This window comes from Artemia sp. Qi Xiang Cuo, chromosome 5, assembly GCF_049724085.1.
Source record: "Artemia sp. Qi Xiang Cuo chromosome 5, ASM4972408v1, whole genome shotgun sequence".
NCBI lineage: Eukaryota > Metazoa > Arthropoda > Branchiopoda > Anostraca > Artemiidae > Artemia > Artemia sp. Qi Xiang Cuo.
The window spans coordinates 11,811,578-11,835,562 of record NC_142798.1 but is presented as its reverse complement, the minus strand read 5'-3'; the positions used below and the strand labels follow the sequence as shown (position 1 = coordinate 11,835,562).

The window sequence follows — 23,985 nt, the reverse complement described above, 5'->3', positions numbered from 1 at the left end:
TCAACTATTTTGAAAAAAAGAGTTCTCAGAAATTTTGTTCTGAGGTCTTTGGGGGGATGGCATCTAAACGGCGTGGGAGGGGGCTAGCTGCCCTCCCATTATCGTTTACTTTTAAATAGGGCAGTAAATGTGTCAATCTCTAACCTATGGGGCTCCTTTCGAACTCCTTCCATATCAAGTGGCCTGATGAAAAAAAATCAATAGATAATTCATTGATAATAATTATTAATGCGTTGCAATAATGTAGTTCAACATTATCTTCAACATATCTTGAAAGTTTCACCTTAATACCCATTGTCCTGTTTAAAAAAAAAAAGGATTTTCTTTCTATTAACAAAACTTTTCCAATTGGATGAACCCCTTCCATAGTTTCTACATCAACTCCTTCCATACGAAGTGGCCTAGTGAAAATGATTAGTTATATGTTGAAGCAACAACATGAATGACATATCACTCTTTACTTAGTAATATTCAAGAAGCTAAAGTAAGAAAAGTCAGATTTAAATAAATGAAAAATTGTGTTAATAAGTGAAAAACGTGTTAATAAATGAAAATTTTTTTGTCAACTGTTATCAATATCTTGAGAACAGTTTGGGGTATTAAGTTGAAACTTTCAAGGAATATTGACGGGGAGGGTGAGCAATTGGATGTTGAGAATTATGACTTGAGGAAAAGGATAGAGCTAAATCAGAGCTAAATCAAAAGACACTATGCGTAGCTAATTTATTAGTCTTTATGGCTATTTTACACCCATTTTTAAAGACATCCCCAATTATTCTTTCTGTTGCTGCAAAAAAAATTGTTTTCCTATAAAACAAAAAAATTATTTTTCGCTTTTTCTGAACAAAAGCTAAAAACAATAAAACGAAACACTATTAAAAAAGAACGGCATTGAAATTTAAAGTCTGTTTTTCCTTCTTTAGTTCTTATATCAGAGTCGACACATATGCAGTTGACTAAGTAAAGAGTGTAGTGTCTCTCAAGCATTATTTGCTTTTCAGTCACTCTAAGAGGGCTGTAGACTATGTGTCCATTAGGAGAGGTTTGTCGTAGGAACTTGGGAAGGGGCTTATTTTATTGGAAATTAAAAGTTCTAGTAACATTTTCAAGGACTGAAAGTGAACGAGAGACATCCGTTACTTACTACTACTCCCCGGGTGTCCCCGTAACCCCAATGGCATAGGGTCACAATTTCAAAATAGTCATTTTTTCCGAATAGTTTAGACGTCCAACAAGTATGCCTCCATGGCTGGTTTTCACCCATGTAAGCCCAAGCCATAGATTCTCCAAATTGACCATTTTTCACAAATAGGTTTTGCAGTCGACAAGACATGCACGTCTGACATTCTCTCCCTAATTGGCGTAAAACTTTCAGAGATCGTTCTTTTGCCAACGGAAGCTCAAGTTCTTGCTGGGAAGCGGAGCATAAGAGGGCCCAAAACTAGCCCAAACCCCTTCTGTCTCTAATCAGTTTGAAACTTACACTCGTCCTGGATCCTGCAGACCTTAATGTAAAGAAAAACTATATATGGCCGTGAATTCCCCAATATTGAGCCCAGAAAAAAGGCCAAACTGTACTGTTTTCGAGCCGCTTCATTTTATATTGAATAAAAGAACAAGATTTTTCAACTGAAAATAAGAAGCAACATTAAAACTTAAAACGAACAGAAATTATTACGTATACGAGTGGGTTCACTCCCTCGTCAACACCTCGCTCTTTACGCTAAAGTTCAATCTTGTTCCAATTCTTTAAGAATGATCCCTGAATTACAAAGGCCGTTTAATTAGGATAAACAGCTCTTATGAAAAAACTAAAAAAAACTTTGGCATGAAGAGCGAAGTATTGACGAGGGGGCGAACCCTCTCATATACTAATAACTTCTGTTCGTTTTAATTTTTAATGTTGCTCCTTACTTTCAATTGAAAAAACTTGTTTTTTCTAATTTAATTTTTGATCGTTTTTTAAATAATGCCGGATATTCTTCATGGAAAATTTTCTTCCCCCATGAAAAATTCGTCCATGGAAAGGTGCTCCCACGTAACCCCCCCCCCCGACCCCCTCCCACCAGAAAAAATCCCCCTGAAAACATCTGTATACTTCCCAATAACCAATACTTGGCCTATATGTAAACAATGGGCAAAGGTTCACAACTTGCAGCCCTTCCTTCGGGGATTGTGGGGAATTAAGTCATCCTCAAAGACATAGTTATTAGATATTTCGACTATGCTAAACAAAATGGCTATCTCAAAATTTAGATCGGGTGACTTTGAGGAAAAAATGAGCGTGGGAGGGGCCCTAGTTACCCTCCAGCTTTTTGTCACTTAAAAAGCGTGCTAGAACTTTTAAATTCCGTTTGAATTAGCCCTCTCGCGATAAGCTAGGACCACTGGGTCAATACAATCACCCCTGAAAAAAAAAACGCATCCGTGATCTTTCTTCTGACCCAAATGAAGAATTGTGAAGAATTATAAGGCATGTAGAGAGGGACAAGAAAATATCAACGAAGACCAAAATTTTAAAAAAGAAATCAATTAATCACACATGAAATAGCTCCAATTTTTGTCTAATAGGCTTGCAACTTGCTTGGCTTCAAGGGTGGGCAAAACAGACATAGTAAAAGAAAAAACGGTAAAGAATGTGGCACTGTGTTTCACAGTTCCTAATTGCGCTGCTGGTCACTGTTTCTTCACCCTTCAGTCAGGAAGTGCAAAAGGACGTAAGAAGACCAAACCTTTTGAAAAAAAGGTTGTATCGACTAGTGACGCCATATGGGTTGTGCTAAATTTGGATTTCGTTTGAAAAACAACAACTATAGTTTATCATATAACACATTTAGAAGACAGCCAAGGACATATTTAGATTAGTTTAAAAACAATAATTACAGTATATCGCCATATAAACAAGGATGTTAATTCACGAAAACGTTGGAATGATAAAGATTTTTTTTCAACTTTTGTCTCAATGAAGATGCCAAAAAATATCTTTTCGAAAATCAAGGAGAGGAGGGCTAAAAAAACCCAGGGGGGGGGGCAATTGTCTTACTCCCTGGCGTCTCTCCATAAAAACTCGTATCAGAACCATTCAGAAGATACACACGGACAGCATAATACAGCAGTTTGCCTGTCTTCTGTATGTGTTTGATTGCTATATTTCGACTTGTTTTGAAAACAGCAATTACAGTTCATCAGATAGCCTCTTATCAAAAGATAGTCACGAACATAACACAATATAAAATTTTAGGAGGAGGGGGTCAAACCAGGTAGCCCTCCTCCCCTAGATACGGCCGTGTACTGAATCCCTGCTTTGCATGCAGCTTTTTAAGAACTATAGTTAAAAAAGAGACAAAATAAGAAATAGACAGCAGAATGGTAACTCACCCTTAGAAGTCGTTTGCAGTTTCTTCACCCGTTTTGAAACACCTCCTAATATGCTGCGCTTTAAACTCCGTCTCTTTGACCTAATATTTTCACTGATGGGGAGGTAAGGAGAATCATTTAAAAACACTCTACGTTCACAGCTTTCGTAACTTGGCGGGGATGATTTTGAGGTAAAAGAAGGAGAATGTGTTATTTCATCAAACTGATAGCTCCCATATCGAATTTCAGGATGACTGATAGCATCAGACTGTCTTTGATCAATGGTTTGTTCTCTAAAATTCGGGTGGAACCGAAAATCTTGATTTCTGACCTCTTCGTCGAAGTTGTTTGTCGAGGATAAATAATAAACTTGATCATAAAATGAATTGAAAATTTTCGTTTCTTGATGATTATTCTCCTTTACAAACGAATTTTGACTGTAAAACATGGATCTAGGTCCTGAGTCAAAGTTGTAGGTAGGTACTCGCTCATAAAAATATTGATTTAAATGAGGGCCGGACGTCGTAAAAATATTATTTGGCGAATGAAAGTTATCGGCCTGATAAAAATTTTGCTTTTCTTGACAATTGAACTCAGTCACAAAGGTACTTTGACTCTGAAACGTGAGTCTAGGGGTAAAGTTGAAATTTGAGTAAGTGGGATGTCGTTCGTAAGAACTTATATTGAAATTGGGGGTCGAATGGCTAAGCATTTCAGTCGGTGAATAAAAGTTTTCGGAACGAAACGGATTAAATTCCCAATTCTGGCCATTCCAGCTTTGTTGGCTGGGAAACTGGTTCAATGCGTAGGGCGTGTGTTGAGCGGGTGTGGAACGACTATGTGGGGTGTATTTAAAACATATCCCGTGGCGATAGTCATGCACGTCCCATAATGGACGTCTGTAATAGGGATCAAAGCTGTTTTGCCCACTTGAAGAGTAGAACATTCTAGATGTATCGGTGTGATGGTCAGAAGGTGATGCTGGCAGATGCTGAACGGGATACACGACATCTGGAGAGTTCAATACCTAGAAAGATATGAGAGACACTTAGTATTTGGTGTTCATGAAAAATCGGACTCTGTGTTCATTATGGCTTATTGTAATTACTTGACAACTAGCCGAGTCGTTGGCACAATAGACCTGAAATTCTGTGTCCGTAAGGGCAGGAGTTCAAGTCCTTGTGTTGCTGATTATTTGAGTTAGAATGGGGTTGTCGGTGTGACTCTGAAACATTAGCCAGAGTCGACCCAGCTCCAAATTGGTGCCTGAAGAAATTTAGGCGAAAACGCGGAAAGCTTCGGATGATTTGCACCCTACCGCGCACTGCACTCCTGGCCAAAAGCAGAGAATCAGTAGATCGGTACCTGCACTGCGCAGACAATTGGTCAGCATGTGAAAATGTTGTTGTTTGTTTTAATTAATTGAAACTAATTATTGCATAATCATATCTGTTATGCTATATTGAATGCCGTTTGGACAGAAAAATTAATTTTATGCGAATAATTTGAAAATTGGAAGAAATGGTAAAATCTATGCGACAAAGGCGTTCTAATTGTACCATAGTTATTAAATTTATTAACAAAGTTATTAACTTAAAAGCATTTAAGTTAAAGTGCAACTACATAGCACCTTTTAAAACAGGTTCTAGTAGGAAGATTTTTAACGTATTCTGATAACTAAATAAACCAAGATTTTTCTATCTGGAAGAACGAAATATAGCTTATTGAGTTCTGACACACAATAAGCAAATAATTGATTTAATAAATTTCAATAAGCACTAATGAACATAACTCAGAAATGGTAATTACCTACTGAACGTCAATAAAAATAATACTTGCAATGGACTTATTGAACATGGGGCTAGATGGCGTTTCTTACATTTTTCATAATCTTACAGGAGAGAGAAAATAAAGTTTTCTAGCTTGTGTGGTAAAGCTTTCTAATTTAGTTAATTATTAATTTAGTAAAAATATATAAGACGTAAATACGAATTTTAGAAATACCACTTTTTATTAAGATAAGGAACATATCCTGCCAAGTTCCTGTTTAACGGGAAATTGAGAAATTACCACTTCCTAGCTATTACGTGGGTTGGTTAAAGGAAGGTGTGGATGATAAAAATATATAAAAGATACATTTTATCGGAAGGGATAGACTGATACTAACTTTATGCCGGACTGACCTCTGGTCCGTTGTTTTTAGAAATACCTTGGAATCTTGTCGGATCATTGTAAGTGTCTGTATCTTATTATATATTATTGTAGTTTCTGAGACTTGTTGTCTGCTTGGGACAGCCAGTCCCAGTAGAATATCTATATCTGTAATTATTATATGTAAATTGAATAAAAGTATTGTATTTTAGACAACCTCTATACGATCTACCTTTAGCCCCTCGAACATACCCAGTCGGTACGCCTCATTAGTCCGGTCATAGCCTAAGGCACGCTACCAAAATTTAATTACCTTAGGGCCAGAGTTTATCTCCCCTATAAAGGGAGAATAAAGGCATCTACGACTACACCACTCAAATACCATAAAATACACTCTACAACACTTGTTTGAGAAGTTTCTTCGGTTAGCAGGACATTGTAGCGTTTTAACTGACTCAAATAAAAAACAAGTTTTTTTACAAATGAAAGTAAAGAGCAACATTACGACCAGACAAATAAATATAACCTTAAATATGAGGAGATTGCCTATCCTCAACCTCCCACTCCTTACAGCTTTAGCCTTAACTTGCACTTTGCTAAGAACTTATCAGAAAACAAAAAATAAAAGCAAGTTGAAAACAGTTTTTAGTGTTGTTGAAAAAAAATTATAACAAATAGACCTAATTGAACATTTAACTTTTCAAAACATGGTATTGCTTTTAGTGAGATTTAAGGGATAGCAGCCACCTGTAATTGAGTTACTTTTTGTTTGTTTTGAGTTTACTTTTTATTTTCATATAAGATAACGTGTTTTTCAAAGTTGGTGTCAACAATTAATCAACGGGCCAAGTTAAATCCAGGGAAGAGGTTCTCAAGCTTGTAATTCTCCCTTTTTAATTCTTTTATTTATTCCTTTTATTCTTTAATTTTTAATTCTTTATATATTCTTTATGTATTTAATATATATTCCCTAATTCTGACTTCACTTGACTGGGTCCTTTCTCTATATGAGTTGGGCTGTTTGGCTTTCCCAGTATACGGGGATATTGATTTTTTTTTTTTTTTTTTTTTTTTTTTTTTTTTTTTTTTTTTTTTAGTGGTTTAGTATTTCTCACAAAAGAACTAGTTTAGTATTTCTCACAAAAGGACTAGTTTAGTATTTCTCACAAAAGAACTAATCAAGTTTTTTTAAGCGATACTTTTCTCTCCAGAAATTGTAATTTCTTGTCAGTTCAAATTTGTCGCTCAGCCTTACTCATCCCGATTTTTAAAAGTTGAGGCTATTCTTTTTGCTAAAATGTGATTGGTTTGCAAAATTACATTGCACAACCTAACCAACTTTTTTTCTCACTGTAAAAAAAAAAATTGGTTTCCAACAAATGTTTTGCTCGAATTCAAACAAGTCAAAAAAATCCGATTTTTCTATTGGAATTCTGACTTGCTTATTGAATTCAAACAAGTAAAAAAAATCAATTTTTTTTTTGTTGAAATTGTAGTTTGCTGTTTGAATTCCAACAAATCATTGAAATTGTTAAGATTTATGTGCTTTTCAGTAGAAAAAAAAAATTTAATTTTCAACGTAAATAGGTTATTAATCCACATGGTTTGGACTTCAACAGTAGTTTGAAGTCTCTTGGATATCATTTTAAATTTGACTATAGAACCATTGAAAATAATATGGTCAGTATAAATTCAATTCAAATATTCGAATTATAGCAGAAAAAGGGGGATGCTAATTGAATTTTGATTTTTTGTTTTTTGTTTTTGTTTTTGTTTTTGCGATGAACGTCATTTTTGTAATGAGACCCAAAAAGCGTTTCAAAAAAAATCTTCCCTGGATTTGCCATAAATTTGCTGCTTACGCTGAATAACCAAGTAAGCAAATATATCAGAGGCAACTCTATAGCGACCTAAGGCAACGCTATAGCGACCTCACATTACACATACACCGGTGTCGACACAACCCCAAAGGGCCCGAGGGCAGGCGTTATAAGTTATGCCCTGGGGGTATATATGGTTCTTATGAAAGGAATGCTCGTATAAACTTTACAGAGAGTTCATTTGATTGGAAATTGAAAGTACTAGTCCATTTTTTAAGAGTAAAAAGATATCGGAGGGTAACCATTCGCCCAAGCCCTTTTTTCCCAAAAGCATCTGATAGAATTTTGAGATAGCCATGTTTTTTTTAATAGTTCAATGATCACATTACAAAAACTGCGGTGTCGAAACAACCCCAAAGGACCCGATGGCAGGCGTTGTAAGTTATGCTCTGGGGGTATATATGGTTCTTAAGAGAGAAATGTTCGTATAAACTTCAGAGAGGGTTCATTTGATTGAAAATTGAAAGTACTAGTTCACTATTTAAGAGTCAAAAGATATCGGAGGGTAACCAGCCCCCATGCCCTTTTTTCCCAAATGCATCCGATAGAATTTTGAGATAGCCATTTTGTTCAAATTAGTTCGAAGATCATATAACAAAAACTCCGGTGTCGAGTTTTATATAACAAAACTCCTGCTCGTATAAACGTCAAATAGGGCTCATTTTATTGGAAACTGAAAGTTATAGCTTACTTTTTAAAAGTCAAAAGAGATCGGAGGGCACCTAGCGCCCCCCTTCCCCTCTCACGCCAGTTTTTCCCTCAAACACATCTGATAAGAACGTTGAGATAGCCATTTTTTTTAAATAGTTCAAAGACCACATAACGAAAACTCCGAGGTCGACATAGCCCCCTCCAGTGCCCGAAGGCAGAAGTTGTAAGTTATGCCCTGGGGCAATATATGGTTCTTATGAAGGATACTCGTAAAAACTTCAGAGAGGGCTCATTTGATTTTAAATTGAAAGTTCTAGTTCAGTTTAAGAGAGTCAAAAGAGATTGGAGGGCAACTAGCCCCACCCCATGCCCCTTTTTCCCCAAATGCATGCAACAAAAATTTTGAGAGAGCCATTTTGTTAAAAAAAAATGTCACATAACAAAAACTCAGGTGCCGACAAAACCCCCCATTGTCCGGGGGCAGGTGTATACGGTTCTTATGGAAGGAATGCTCGTATGAACTCAGAGAGGGCTCATTTGATTGGAAATTGAAAGCTCTAGTTCACTTTTTAAGAGTCAACAGATATTGGAGGGTAACCAGCTCCCTCCCCCACACCCTTTTTTCCCAAACGCACCCGATAAAAATTTTGAGATAGCCATTTTGTTAAAAATAGTTCAATGATCACATAACAAAAATTCCGGTGTCGACACAACCCCCAAGGGCCCGGGGGAAGGCGTTGTAAGTTCCCTGGGGCATATTTGGTTCTTATGCAAGGAATGCTCGTATAAACTTCAGAGAGGGCTCATTTTATTGGAAATTAAAAGTTCTAGTTCACTTTTTAAGAGTCAAAAGATGCCGGAGGGTAAGCACCCCCACACCCTTTTTTCCCAAATGCATTCGATAAAAATTTTGAGATAGCCATTTTATTAAAAATAGTTCAAAGATGATCATATAACAAAAAGTCCGGTGTCGACACAACCCCCCAGGCCCAGGGGCAGGCGTTGTAAGTTATGCCCTCGGGCATATGAGGTTCTTATGGAAGGGATGCTCGTATAAACTTCAAAGAGGGCTCTTTTTACTGGAAATTGAAAGTTCTAGTTCATTTTTTAAGAGTCAAAAGTGATCGGAGGGCACCTAGCCCCCCCCCCCCGTCCACGCCCTTTTTCCTCAAACCCATCTGATAAGGATTTTTATATAGCCATTTTTTCAAAAATAGTTCAAAGAGCATATAACGAAAACTCCAAGGTCGACAGAGCCCCCGGGGCCCGAGGACAGGCGTTGTAAGTTATATCCTGAGGAATATATGGTGCTCATGAAAAGGATTCTCGTATAAACTTCAGAGAGGGCTCATTTGATGGGAAAATAAAAGTTCGATTTCACTTTTCAAGAGTCAAAAGAGATCGGAGGGCAACTAGCCCTCCCCCCACGCCTTCTTTTTCCAAACCCATCTGATGAAAATTTTTTAGATAAACATTTTTTTAAAAATAGTTCAAAGGTCAGATAAGAAAAACTCCGGTGTCAATATAACCCCCAGGGCCCGGGGGAAGGCGTTCTAAGTTATGCCCATAAGACATGTATGGTTCTCATGAGTAGTAACCGTCTAATGCATTCAGAACTTACATTCAAACTTACGCCTTAGGCATTTGCAGGTATATTTTCAACGAATTGGGGTTACTGACACAATTAACTGAATTTCTATTTCATGATATACAAGTTTTTTTTTAGGTTAAATCCGTCTCGGAAAAACCGGTGTATCTTTTTAGTTTTCTTTACAATTCATATTAGTAAGAGAATTGAATTCAAAGAGAATAGTTTTTATTTGCAAGGATATTAGTAGAGGTAAAAAATGAGTGGTGCATTTACATTATTGGAGATTATTGTTGGAGCTAACAACAGTGATGTAATTACTTCTTTAGTTTACGAGATTTGCGTATTTTTTGAGAAGAGGTATTAGCGTAAAGGTATTGCGATGGTTAAGAATGCCTCACGGGTAATTAAAGAATGAGGTGCTTACATCAGATACTTAATAGATTTGACGCTTACAAGAGAAATTGCTAGAGTAAAATATATTTGGTGTTGGTTATTTTTTGACCCACCGCTCCACCTGGTGAACCTGTTGCATAATTAATCTGGACCAGGATTATTATGTTTGGGCGTAGGGCTATCGCTGTCGTCTTTACATAGTCGGATGATATCTTATACTAGGTATTACTCATATCTCAGTTCCTCCTATAAATAAAAAAGGACTCGACTACAAACCGGCACTAAAAACGGCACTTTTGGTGCACTGTCTCAAGTGGAAAAGCTGGGGTTAGTGGACTACCAGCACTATTAGATTGACGTTTAATGGCTCATTCGAAAGATAATGCTCTTATATACGTTATTTTTATAATTTATACAATAAATTAAAAAAATACTTTTTATTTAAATTATTATTTATTTTAAAAAAAAAAAAAATGTTTTTTTAATTTAACTCAAGGAACGACGTCAAAACTTACACCCACAATAAATTAGACTTTATATGAAAGGGGGCTGCCCCCTCCACCCGGACTTGATATTGACGAAAACTTTTTTCATTGTTTAAAAAAAAGAGTCGTTTTTAAGGAAAAATTTTGCTTAAAAATAAAGGTGTGGTAGAGGGGAACACCCCTGGCATATACGGAATAATTACTGTTAGTTTTAAGTTTTAAAGTCGTTCCTCATTTTAATTTAAAAAAAAACTTGTTTTTCTTTATTTAATTTTTGAACGTTTTTGAATTAATGCGGATGGTATGGAAAAACGGTACTTGTTAAATATTCGGGTAAACATACGACTAAGAAACGCTTCACTATAAATAAGGCTATCGTGTTTTTCCGAACTTTCTAGGGCGGTGGAAACTATTTAGTTTAAATAATTCTAGGAGGAATTGAGTTTTGTGGCTCGTGTGGAAAAATGGTAGTTGTTAAATATTCGGGTAAACATACGACTAAGAAACGCTTCACTATAAATAAGGCTATCGTGTTTTTCCGAACTTTCTAGGGCGGTGGTAACTATTTAGTTTAAATAATTCTAGGAGGAATTGAGTTTTGTGGCTGGTGTGGAAAAATGGTACTTGTTAGATATTAGGGTAAACATACAACTAAGAAACACTTCACTATAAATAAGACTATCGTGTTTTTCCGAACTTTCTAGGGCGGTGGTAACTATTTAGTTTAAATATTTCTAGGAGGAATTGAGTTTTATGGATGGTATGGTAAAATGGTACTTGTTAAATATTCGGGTAAACATACGACTAAGAAACGCTTCGCTATAAATAAGGCTATCGTGTTTTTCCGAACTTTTTAGGGTGGTTGTAACTATTTAGTTTAAATAATACTAGTAGTAATAGATTTTTGTGGATGGTTTGGAAAAATGGTACTTGTTAAATATTCGGGTAAGCATACGACTAGGAAACTCTTCTCTATAATTAAGACTATCTTTTTTTTCCTGTCTTTCTAGGGCGGTGGTAACTATTTATTTTAAATAATTCTTGGATGACTGGAGTTTTATGGATCGTCTAGTAATAGGGTACTTGTTAAATATTCGTGTAATCATACGACGAAGAAACGCTTCACTATAAATAAGGTTATTTTGTATTTCCAAACTTTCTAGGGCGGTGGTAACTATTTAGTTTAAATAATTCTAGGAGGACTTGAGTTTTATGGATGGTATTGTAAAATGGTACTTGTTATATATTCGGGTAAACATATGACTAAGAAACGCTTCACTATAAATAAGGCTATCATATTTTTCCGATTTTTATAGGCAGGTGTATAAATTTATTTTAAATTATTATAGGAGGTAGGAAGTTTTATTTATGGTACAGAACAATGATACTTGTTAATTATTCGGGTCAACATACGACTAAGAAACTCTTCTCTATAAATAAGGCTATCATGTTTTTCAAAATTTTCTAGTGCGGGTATAACTATTTAGTTTAAATAATTCTAGGAAGAATTGAGTGTTATGGATTGTGTTTAAAAATGGTACGTGTTTAATATTAGGGTAAACATACGACTAATAAATGCTTCACTATAAATAAGGCTATCGTGTTTTTGTGAAGTTTATAGGGAAGTGTTAAGTATTTAGTTTAAATAATTCTAGGAGGAATTGATTTTTGTGGATGGTGTGGAAAAATGGTACTTGTTAAATATTCGGGTAAATATACGACTAAGAAACGCTTCACTATAAATAAGGCTATGGCGTTTTTCAGAACTTTCTAGGGTGATGGTAAGTATTTACTGTAAATAATTATAGGAGGAATGGATTTTTATGGATGATATTGAAAATTGGTAATTGTTAAATATTCGGGTAAACATATTACTAAAAAACTCTTCATTATAAATAAGGCTATCGTGTTTTTCGAATTTTTGTTTGCGTGTGTAACTTTTTATTTTAAATAATTCTAGGAGGACGGGAGTTTTGGGGATTAGGATGAATAATTTTACGTGAGATATAATCGTATAACCCTTCAACTATTAAAAGAATCAATATAAATAATGCTATTTGATGTTACCTTACTTTCTAGGGCGGGGGTATCCCGTTATTGTGAATTATTAGATGATGTCTTCAATTTTTTCGCTTTTGTGGAAAAATTTTACTTGTTAGATATTCGAAAAAAAATACGACTAAGACATGCATTACTAGAAATAAGACTTTTGTGTTTATCTTAACTTACTAGGGTGAGGGTAACTTTTTCGTGTAGTTAATTCTAGGAGGAATTGAGTTTTATGGATGCTATGGAAAAATGGTACTTTCTAAATATTCAGGTAAATATACGACTAAGAAACGCTTCATTATAAATAATGCAATCGTGTTTTTTCAGAACTGTCTAGGGCGTTGATAACTATTTAGTTTAAATAATTCTAAGAGGAATTCAGTTTTATGGTCGGTATAGAAAAATGTTATTTGTTAAATAGTCGGCTAAACATACGACTAAGAAACGCTTCATTATAAATAAGGCAATCGTGTTTTTCCGAACTTTCTAGGGTGAGGGTAAGTAATTAGTTAAAATAATTCGAGGGTTACCTGATTTTTGTGAATGTGACGGAAAAACAGTACTGACGAGGCTGGTTCTTGTAGGGGCTAGAAATGATTCTAGATGTACGTGAGGTGAGGGTCTGGTATTTAACTATTGTTCGTGTTGAATATGCTTGGTGTCATACGATGATGAAACTCTTCAATATAAATAAGGCAATTGTGTTTTTCTTTGCGTGCCAAATGAGGTGATTACGGACTATTTAATATTTTTTCTAATGTATGTGTTTTTCTTAAGAAATTCCCACTGGAGGTTTTATAACTCCCCCCTACACTGAATTCAGATGGTTTTATGACTAATTTCCCTAGCCATAGCTCCATTCAACCTTTGAGCGAAGGTTTAAAAGCTTGATAAAGTATTTCTCTACCTAACAAGCGCATTAATAGCATCCAAGATGATAGGACTGTATGACAAAGAATTTATCGGATTGAAAAAATCATCTTGTGGTGTTATATTTGAATGTGCTTTTTTATTATTGTCTATGGATCTCGAAGAAATTGACTGATATCATTGGATAGTGAACTATAATCTGTTTGAGTATAATAAAAGCTTGTGGAGTACTACATTACGTTATATAAACAGACTAGGATTCTATGATAGAGTGATTACACCACTTAATAATGCTGGTCAGGAACTGAGAAATGTTCAGGAGGAAGTCAGTGAAATTTGCAGTTTTTTCGGGGTTGAAGCACTCTGCGTAAAGGGCAATGTACCTACAAATAAAGTTTTAATTCAAAAGTGTGATCCAAGGATTCTACTTTTCAATCTAGAAGAGTTTAAGTGTCCTAAATTTGAAGGGGGTTATCACTATCCTGAAGACGAGGTTAGGTTCTTCGCAAAGTGGATACATAAGAACATACCTGATCATGATAAATCCATAAGACACGGTTAAAAAAAAACTATTCTAAATCATGGAATCATCGTTTCTGGATGTTGAAGTGTGAACTCCAAGTACTATTTTTTTGTAAATATGTTGTGTTGCATTTTTTTTTCTAAAAAAAAAATGTCAATAAGTTTAGACAATAAATATCTCTAAGCTTAACCCGTTTTTAATCTTTAGAATAATTTTATTCAGTTTATTGAATTATGAAGAAATTGTAAGTGAGTAACAATAGCTTTCTTGAATGCACTTTCTGGACACAATACATATATTTAATTCAATAGATAATAATAAAATCGCAATTAGTTAATAAAGTCTTTATTGCTTTGACCTATTGTATACACAATAGTGAAATCTAATTCAAGAAATTATGAAGGAATTGTAAATAGGTAACACACTCATTCTTAAGGTCACCTCTTGCATAAACAATGCGGAAATTTCATTTAAGAAATTATAAAAAGTTGTAAGTAAGTAGCAAAATCTTTCTTTAATTCACCTCCTATGAAAAAATTGTAAGTAACAAATTCTTTCTTGAAGTCACCTCTTGGATACCCAATACAGAAATTGCATTAATTAAATTATGAAAAAATTATAAGTAAGTAGCGTATTCTTTCTCTAAGTTACATGCTTGATAAACAAAAATGAGGAACTCAGAACTTTTTACGAGGAAGTAGTTGAAAATTGCAGCTTTTTTTGAGTTGATACACTACGTAAAGTGCACTGTCCCTACAGATCAAGCTTTAATTCAAAAGTGTGATTCTAGGATTCCACTTTTCAATCTAGAAGAGTTTAAGTGTCCTAAATTTGAAGGGGGTTATCACCGTTCTGAGGACGAGGTTAGGTTCTTTACAAAGTGCATACCTAAGAACATAGCTGATCGTGATAAATCCATAAGACATGGTTAAAAAAACTATTCCAAGGCCATCGGTTGTGGATGTTTAAGAGTGAACTCTAAGTAGTATTTTTATTTAAAAATTAGTTGTTTTGTATTTTTTCTCAAAAAAAAAATATGTTAATACGTTTAATCAATAAATATTTTTAAGCTTAACTCGTCTTCATTCCGTAGAATATTTCTATTATTTTCATTAAATTGTGAAGAAATTGTAAGTAACTATCGCTTTCTTGAATTTGCTTCCTGGACAAGATACAGATAGTTAATTCGAGAAATCATGATAAAATCGCAAGTAAGTAATAAACTCTTTATTGTTTTGATATTTAATTCGATAGACCCCATGAGTTGAATTCAAGAAAGAGTTTTCTACTTACGATACTTTGATTTTGTCAATGCTATCCCACGCACCTGTCAATAGATTTCGATAGAGAATTTATTCATTTTTATACCTAGATTTGCTCTATGTTAGCCTATATATCCAATATATGATGTATGTAAATCCTTTTCTTACATCTTCGATGCTTTAATAGACATTCTAAACGTTCGATATGCTAGCTTACTCTAAAAATAATTAACACATAACAGTGTAAGGTATAATATATTTTTAATTAAATAATGTCATATAGAATTGAACAACTTTGGACATTTTGAATCTGTTCCATAAAATGCTTCACCATGAACTCTCTTGATAGTATAGCTATTGTCTTCTCTTAGTTCGTAATCAGTAGAATAATCATTAGTCCATTTTGATTCATTAAAAAGTTTTATACGTGTGTCATCAACAGGGCCAATATGCTTTTCATCTTTTTTATTAGTTGATTCATTGTCTGTTTTATCAATTGAAGTAATGATTGCTGATCCTTTATGTTTCGTAGATTCACATCTAAAGTAATTAGTAATATTGTAGTAAAAGGAACTTCTTATTTTTATATAAATTTAACTTTCTATTATCACACTCTTTTTATACAGGTAACACTTCCGGCACGTAGACAGGATCTGGTTTATGATATTAGTAGAAGAATAGACCTTTATTTTCGTCTTTGCTTTCATTTGAATGCTAATACCCGAAAGCTGACGATATGCTTTAACACAGGGTAACATGTTACCACAAGCACTAGCAAGAAGATGCCCCTCGTTATCAACTATTATTTTTATGTTGGCACTCTCTTTGAGTGCAATCATCTCCGGAGATCTCAATCTCGCATATCCACCATCATAAGAGTTGAATTTTTTTGGTACTCCAAAGAAATTCCATTTCTTACTGCCTTGACAACGCACGCATACGTGTCAAATAATGAAGCCCGTGGCTATTGGATTGTGGTATAAGTGTTTCTCCCTGATGCTATTCAATACTAAAATTGCTCTATCATTTAAACGCACTTTCCTAACACAGTGCCTCCTCACTTTTTTTAGAGATCTCAGTTATTTGTCCATCGTTCCACTGTTTACGACACAGTTATTTATAATTAAGCGTTTCTTAGTATTATTTTTAACCGATTATTTAAAAAGCATAATTTTTCCAAACAATCACTAAAAATCAAGTCATCCTATAATAATCGACAAGAAAAAGATACATTTGACCAAAAAGTTAAGATATACCCAATAGCCTTATATCTAGTGTATCGTTTATTAGTCGTTTTATTAGCCGAATATCTACCAAGAAACATTTTTCCAAACTAGCCAAAAAAATGAAGTCCTACAATAATTATTCACACTAAATAGATAAACACGTCCTAGAAAGTTAAGAAAAACAACATAGCCTTATTTATAGTGAATTGTTTCTTAGTTGTATATTTAAACGAATATTTAACAAGTACCATTTTTCCACACAATAAACAAAAATAATGTCATCAAATATTTAATAAACATAATTATTAAACAACGCAGATAAAATTCTGAAAATCAATATAGACTTATTTATATTGAAGATTTTCTTAGTCATATGTTTACCCGAATACTTAAAAATTACCATTTTTACATACCATGCATAAAAATCCAGTCCTCCTAGAATTATTTAAACTAAATAGTTATCCCCCCCCTAGAAAGTTCGGAAAAACACGATTGCCTTATTTATAGTGAAGAGTTTCTTAGTCGTATGTTTACCCGAATATTTAACAAGTACCATTTTTCCATACCATCCATAAAACTCAATTCCTCCTAGAATTATTTAAACTAAATAGTTACCTCCGCCCTAGAAAGTTCAGAAAAACACAATAGCCTTATTTATAGTGAAGCGTTTCTTAGTCTTATATTTACCCGAATATTTAACAAGTACCATTTTTCCACGCCATCCTCAAAAATCAATTCCTCCTAAAATTATTTAAACTAAATACTTACCACCTCCCTAGAAAGTTCTCAAAAACACTATAGCCTTATTTATAGTTAAGCGTTTCTTAGTCGTATGTTTACCCAAATATTCAGCACGTACAATTTTTCAAAACCATCCATAACACTCACTTCCTCCTAGAATTATTTAAACTAAATAGTTACACCCGCCCTAGAAAGTTTTGAAAGACACTATCGCCTTATTTATAGAGAAGCTTTTCTTAGTCGTATGTTTACCCGAATATTTAACAAGTACATATTTAAACTAAATAGTTACACCCGCCTAGAAAAATCGGAAAATAACGATAGCCTTATTTATAGTGAAGCGTTTCTTAGTCGTATGTTTACCCGAATATTTAACAAGTACCATTTTTCCATACCATTCATAAAACTCAAGTCCTCGTAGAATTATTTAATCTAAATAGTAACCACCGCCCTAGTAAGTTTGGAAAAACACGATAGCCTTATTTATAGTGAAGCGTTTCTTAGTCGTATGTTTACCCGAATATTTAACAAGTACCATTTTTCCATACCATCAATAAAACTCAATTCCTCCTAGAATTATTTAAACTAAATAGTTACCACCGCCCTAGAAAGTTCGGAAAAACATGATAGCCTTATTTATAGTGAAGCGTTTCTTAGTCGTATGTTTACCCGAATATTTAACAAGTACCATTTTTCCACACCAGCCACAAAACTCAATTCCTCCTAGAAATAATTAAACTAAATAGCTAACACCACCCAAGACAGTTCGGAAAAACAAGATAGCCTTATTTATAGTGAAGCGTTTCTTAGTCGTATTTTTACCCGAATATTTAACAAGGACCATTTTACCAGACCATCCATAAAACACAAGTCATCCTCTAATTATTTAAACTAAATAGTTACCACCGCCCTAGAAAGTTCGGAAAAACACGATACCCTTGTTTATAGTGAAGTGTTTCTTAGTTGTATGTTTACCCGACTATTTAACAAGTAGCATTTTTTAATACCTTTCATAAAACACAATTCCTCCTAGAATTATTTAAACTAAATAGTTACCATCCCCCTAGAGCGTTCTGAAAAACAAGATAGCCTTATTTATAGTGAAGTATTTCTTAGTCTTATGTTTACCTGAATATTTAAAAAGTAACATTTTAAAAAACCATCCACAAAAATAAATACCTACTAGAATTATTTAAACTAAATAGTTACCAACACCCTAGAAAGTTCGAAAAAACACGATAGCCTTATTTATAGTGAACCATTTCTTAGTTGTATTTTTACCCGAATATTTAACAATTACCATTTTTCAATACCATCGGCATTAATTTAGAAACGTTCAAAAATTAAATAAAGAAACAAAAGTTTTTTTTAAATTTAAGTGAGGAACGACGTAAAAACTTAAAACGAACAGAAATTATTCTGTATATGAAAGGGGCTGTCCCCTCCTCAACATCTCGCTTTTTAAGCAAAACTTTGACTTTCTCACGACTCTTTTTTTTTAAAAAATAAAAAACTTTAGTTTAACGAGCGAGGCGTTGCGGCGGGGATAGCCCCTTTCATATACAGAGTAATTTCTGTTCGGATTAAGTTTTACCGTCGTTCCTTTCTTTAAATTAAAAAAACTTGTTTTTTTTTATTTAAAAAAAATAATTATTTTAATCAATATTATTTTTGTTATTTTTTGTATAAAATATAAACAAAACGTATATAAGAGCAATATCTTTAGAATGTTCCATTAAACGTCAATCTAAAAGTGCTGGTTGTCTACTAGCCCCAGCTTTTCCACTTGAGACATTGCACCAAAAGTGCCGTTTTTAGTGCCGTTTTGAAGTTGCTGATGGTTGAATTTATAGGAAGAACGTAGATTTGAGTAATATCTTTTATACGAGCTACTAAAAATCTGTATAGATACCTGCGATACCAATCAGCCCAAAAATAATACGTCCGATACCGATACACTGTGCAACCCTTTCCCCAGGGGACTTGGAGGGTCATAATATCACCAACACCAAATATATTTTACTCTAGCAATGTCTCTTGTAAGTGTCAAATCTACTAAGTATCTGATGTAAGCACCCCATTCTTTAATTACCCGTGAGGCATTCTTAACCATCGCAATACCTTTACGCTAATACCTCTTCGCAAAAAATTCGCAAATCTCGTAAACTAAAGAAGTAATTACATCACTGTTGTTAGCTCCAACATTAATCTCCAATAATGTAAATGCACCACTCATTTTTTCCTCTACTAATATCCTTTCAAATAAAAACTATTCTCTTTGAATTCAATTCTCTTACTAATATTAATTGTAAAGAAAACTAAAAAGATACACCGGTTTTTCCTATACGGATTTAACCTTAAAAAAAAAAATTTGTATATCATGAAATAGACATTCAGTTAATTGTGTCAGAAACCCCAATTCGTTGAAAATATACCCGCAAATGCCTAAGGCGTAAGTTTGAATGTAAGTTCTGAATGCATTAGACGGTTACCGTCTAAAACCCTTTCACCGTTACTAGGAAAGGGTCGTCCAATTTTAGTTTGGTGTTTTTATTTTAAGGTTTGGTTTTTAAATTTTTATCAGTTTTATTCTGCACTGAGGACGGTCAAGCGGAGGTCTTGACCGAAATATTTGCATAATTTTTCAATTTTTTCACTGGCTGTTAATTGTCCTCGTTTCCTTTCTTCGCGATTTTTTGTTTACTACTCTTATGAAAGGGATGCTCGTATGAACTTCATAGAGGGCTCATTTGATTGGAAATTAAAAGTTCTAGCTCACTTTTTAAGAGTCAAGAGATTGAAGGGTGACTAGCCCCCCCCCCATGCCCTTTTTTCCGAACCCATCCGCTACAAATTTTGAGATAGTCATTTGTTTAATTGTTCAAAAGTTAGATAACAAAAACTCCGGTGTCAACACAACCCCCCAGGGCCCGGAGAGTAGGCTTTGTAAGTGTTGTCCTGGGGGTGTATATGGTTCTTATGAAAAGAATGCTCGTATAAACTTCAGAGAGGGCTCATTTAATCAGAAATTGAAAGTTCTAGTTCACTTTTTAAGAGTCAAAAGATATCCATAGGCAACTAGCCCGCCCCCCCACACACACACCCTTTTTTCTCCAAACCCATCCGATGAACAATTTTTAGATAGCCATTTCGTTAAAAATAGTTCAAAGGTCAGATAAGCAAAACTCATGTGTCGACGCAACCCCCCAGGGCCCGGGGGCAGGCGTTGTAAGTAATGCTCTGGGGACTTATATGGATCTTATGGAACAGATGCTCATATAAACTTCGGAGAGGGCTCATTTGATTGGAAATTGAAAGTTCTCTTTCACTGTTTAAGAGTCAAATGAGATCGGAGAGTAACTAGCCCCCCCCCCACGCCCTAAATTAAAATCGACAAATTTTATACGGCGTAAATTCCTGGCAAAGGGATTAATCCGTATAATCTATAATATATTTAATTATTTTGCTTTGAATGGCTATGTATATCAAATGACAATATCTCTCGAAGTACTAAGTTTATCAAGCTAAAACTCTCATTGAAGGCTGAGGGGGATAACGAATTACATCACAATGCACTATATGGATCCATTTTGTAAAAACAGTGTGTGCAACATCTCGGGGATAGTTAAGGGCATTAATTTGAAACTTCTCAGGAACGGCTAAGGGTTCTAAGTTGAAACTTTCAAGGAATGTTTAAGAGATATTTAACTAGGTCAAAAAAGACTTAATGTATTAGTTTGTCCAAATTGTGTATGTGCAGCAGCGGTTCTGGGCTCTCTTGCGCCCAGGGCTCAATGTGTTTTAAATATATTTTATAAATATATTGGTAATTTATTAATTATTTTCATTTATTAACTGCACCCTCTACTTTATTTTCATAAAGATAAAATTGTGAAAGCTACAAAAATATTATAACCGTTAGACTGTTTGTATGAAATTTGGCGCCCCAAAAATCTCTCCGCCCTGGATAAGTACCCCCTCTGTCCCTCTTAAAATCGCCTCTGTGCATGCGAAACATCTCAAACGTGGTTAAGGGTTTTAAGTTGAAGCTGTCAGGGAATGTTGAGGGAGGATAATCAACTGGCGGATTTCCAATTTGTAGAAATGACATTTTTTCCACACCACGCCATAAATATGCACGCGTCAGTCATAAATATTAGATTTTAACAAGTTACAAATAAAGAAAGGTGATTGGTCAGGTATTTATCCTTTTATGCCATTTTGATTCATGCATAGTTTTTGCAAAATTCTCCCAGGAGGGTTCTTATGAGTACGTTATCTAAAAATTTGTTTTTTAATTAGAAGCATAGCTCAGAAACCGTTATGAACATTGATTTCAAATTGAGCCAACTTTATACAAATTTATTTAATACAATCAATGTTCAGAACACCTTTTGCAACGTAAGAATTGAAAAAAGAATCAAATAAATTAATTCTTAAGCAAAAATGTGAAAGCTAAAAACACCCATAAACCTTCGAAAGAGTATTTGCGTCTTATGCACTTTGCTGAAACCAAATATGTTCAAAACATTTGTTTTCTCATTCTTATAATATTGAAATAAAGTCCTGCGGTGGCGCAGTGGGATTGGTCTCAGCTCGATAATGCGGGACCCAGAGACAAAACCAACTGTAGCAAAACATTACAGGACTGACACAAATACCTTCGTAGTCAAGAAGCATCAATCAGTTAAAATAAAATATTGAAATACAAAAAAAAATCTGCTACATTAGATTCTGAGTTACTGAGATTTCCAGGAATTAATCTAATCGTATATTAAACCCTCAGTTTTCATTATTTTTTCCAATCATCTCGATTTTTATAGAGATTTTATTTCATTTTACTGGCAGCCTTAACTCTTGTGCGTAGTGATTTCCAGTTCGTTTTAAGTTTGACTCGAATCTTGGTTTTAATAAGATCTGATGAGCAAGTCAAAGGTATTCAGAAAAAAAAACAGGATTCGTGGCATTATTGATGCAAACGTTCAGCTCTAAAGGTAGAAAAAAATAGGGTAAGTATTCCTTTTATTTGTGCCTTGATTTGATTTTACCTTCATTTCAGGTAGGCTACGTGTGTCACTGTTTTCCTGATGGGAAGACATTTCTTACTCAAGTTTCTTCTGTCGGCTTGCTACTACGCCGTTACACTACTGATTTCCACCATGAAAAAGTGCAGTCGTTAAAAGGTGTCAAGTTATCTGGGAGAAAGTTTTTATTGTAATTTTCTGTTCTTTTAAATAAATGTTTTTTTTGTATTTTTTGATACTTCAGAAAGAAGAAAGGGAAACTGAATAATGAGAACTAGACATTAGACTGTAGACCTAGGAAATTCAACAACGCTAGTGATAGAAATCCAAAAAATAGCGGGAAATCTAGCAAACAGGATGGAAATCCAATAAGGATCTTAAAATCCAATATGTTATTCTGTCAACAATTGAAAATTCAATAGTATGTGAGAACATCCAACTAGTTTATTGTTCAACAAGTTGAAAATTCAATTCGGGTATGGAAATCCAACATTTTTGTTTCTCAACAAATATGCTATTCAATAATGATCATGGAATTCCACAATGGTCTCTAATATTCAAATTCAGCAGTTGAAATTCCAATTTTGTTGTTGGTAAACATTTCAAATAATTTTTCATGAATCTCAAACAATTTTTTGTACAGTGTACCTTCGTTTTCCTATCTCTACGGGCCAACTTTAATCTTAAAGCTAGCTAACATACTAGTACAATCTATATCAGGGTGTCATTCCCCCCATCCCTCCGCCATAATTTCAAAAATGCCCTTTTGGCATTCTCATTGGAAAAGCTTTTTTAAATTTTCATTGAAAAACGGAAATAAACTACAAAATACCCCCCCCCCAGATTTTGAAATATACACTTTGCCCCCCACCCCCTACATTTTCCTGAATTGACACCATTAATCTCTATATCAAAACTACTACTACTACTACTACTACTGCTACTAAAAACTCACCGCAGCACCAAGCCGCCTGAGGCCAACATAGCTACGCACGCTCCTCCTCCATCCCAATCTATTCAAAGCCTCCCATTTTACACCCACCCACGAAGTTCCCACTTCCTTTAAATATTTCTTTATGACGTCCTCCCACCCCAGACGAGGCCGACCTGTAATCCGTTTAGCCCTAGACGGTTGGCCAAAAAGAACAATCTTCAGCAATCTGTCATCCTTCATCCGAACAACGTGCCATAGCCACCTCAACCTTTCTTTCATTATAGCCCTAGGGAGCAGTATTGAACGACATTTGTCGTATAGCCTATTGTTTGAAATACGGTCAGTCAGCCGGGTACCCAGAACGATCCTTAAGCAATTTCTCTGGAAAACATCTAGCAAATCTTCATCCGCTTTTCGGAGCGCCCATGCTTCAGAGCCATATTTGACCACTGTCATCACTGTAGCTTCTAATATTCTAATCTTGGTTTGCATAGTTATCTTCCTATCCTTCCAACCTTTTTTTTTTAACTGTGAAAAAACGCCCTGAGCCTTGGCTATTTCACTTTTAACATCTTCACTGCTCCCACCATCTTTACTAATAATACTACCAAGGTAAGTGAAGCTGCCCACCTGATCAATGTTTTCATCACCCAGTGTTACCTCTTCACCTCCACTTATTTCTAGCCTTAGTGACTTAGTCTTCTTAGCATTTATTTTTAAACCTATTCTAGCACCCTGAAGTCGCAAAACCTCTAAAACTTCATTCATTTTGCTCACGCTTTCATCTAGGATGCTTAAATCCTCAGCATAATCTAAGTCCAGGAGACTTTTCCCTCTCCATTTGATTC

At 34.6% G+C, this 23,985-nt stretch overlaps 1 protein-coding gene across 1 annotated transcript in view; it reads right to left on the bottom strand.

The window, feature by feature from the left end:
• The window catches only part of LOC148951810 (uncharacterized), a 48,017-nt gene that overhangs the window by 9,208 nt on the left and 14,824 nt on the right, over positions 1 to 23,985 (bottom strand). The window contains exon 2 of the mRNA XM_089089343.1: positions 3,379 to 4,384. Within this exon, the coding sequence (XP_088945469.1) occupies positions 3,379 to 4,384 (1,006 nt within the window). The remainder of the gene's footprint in view (positions 1 to 3,378; positions 4,385 to 23,985) is intronic.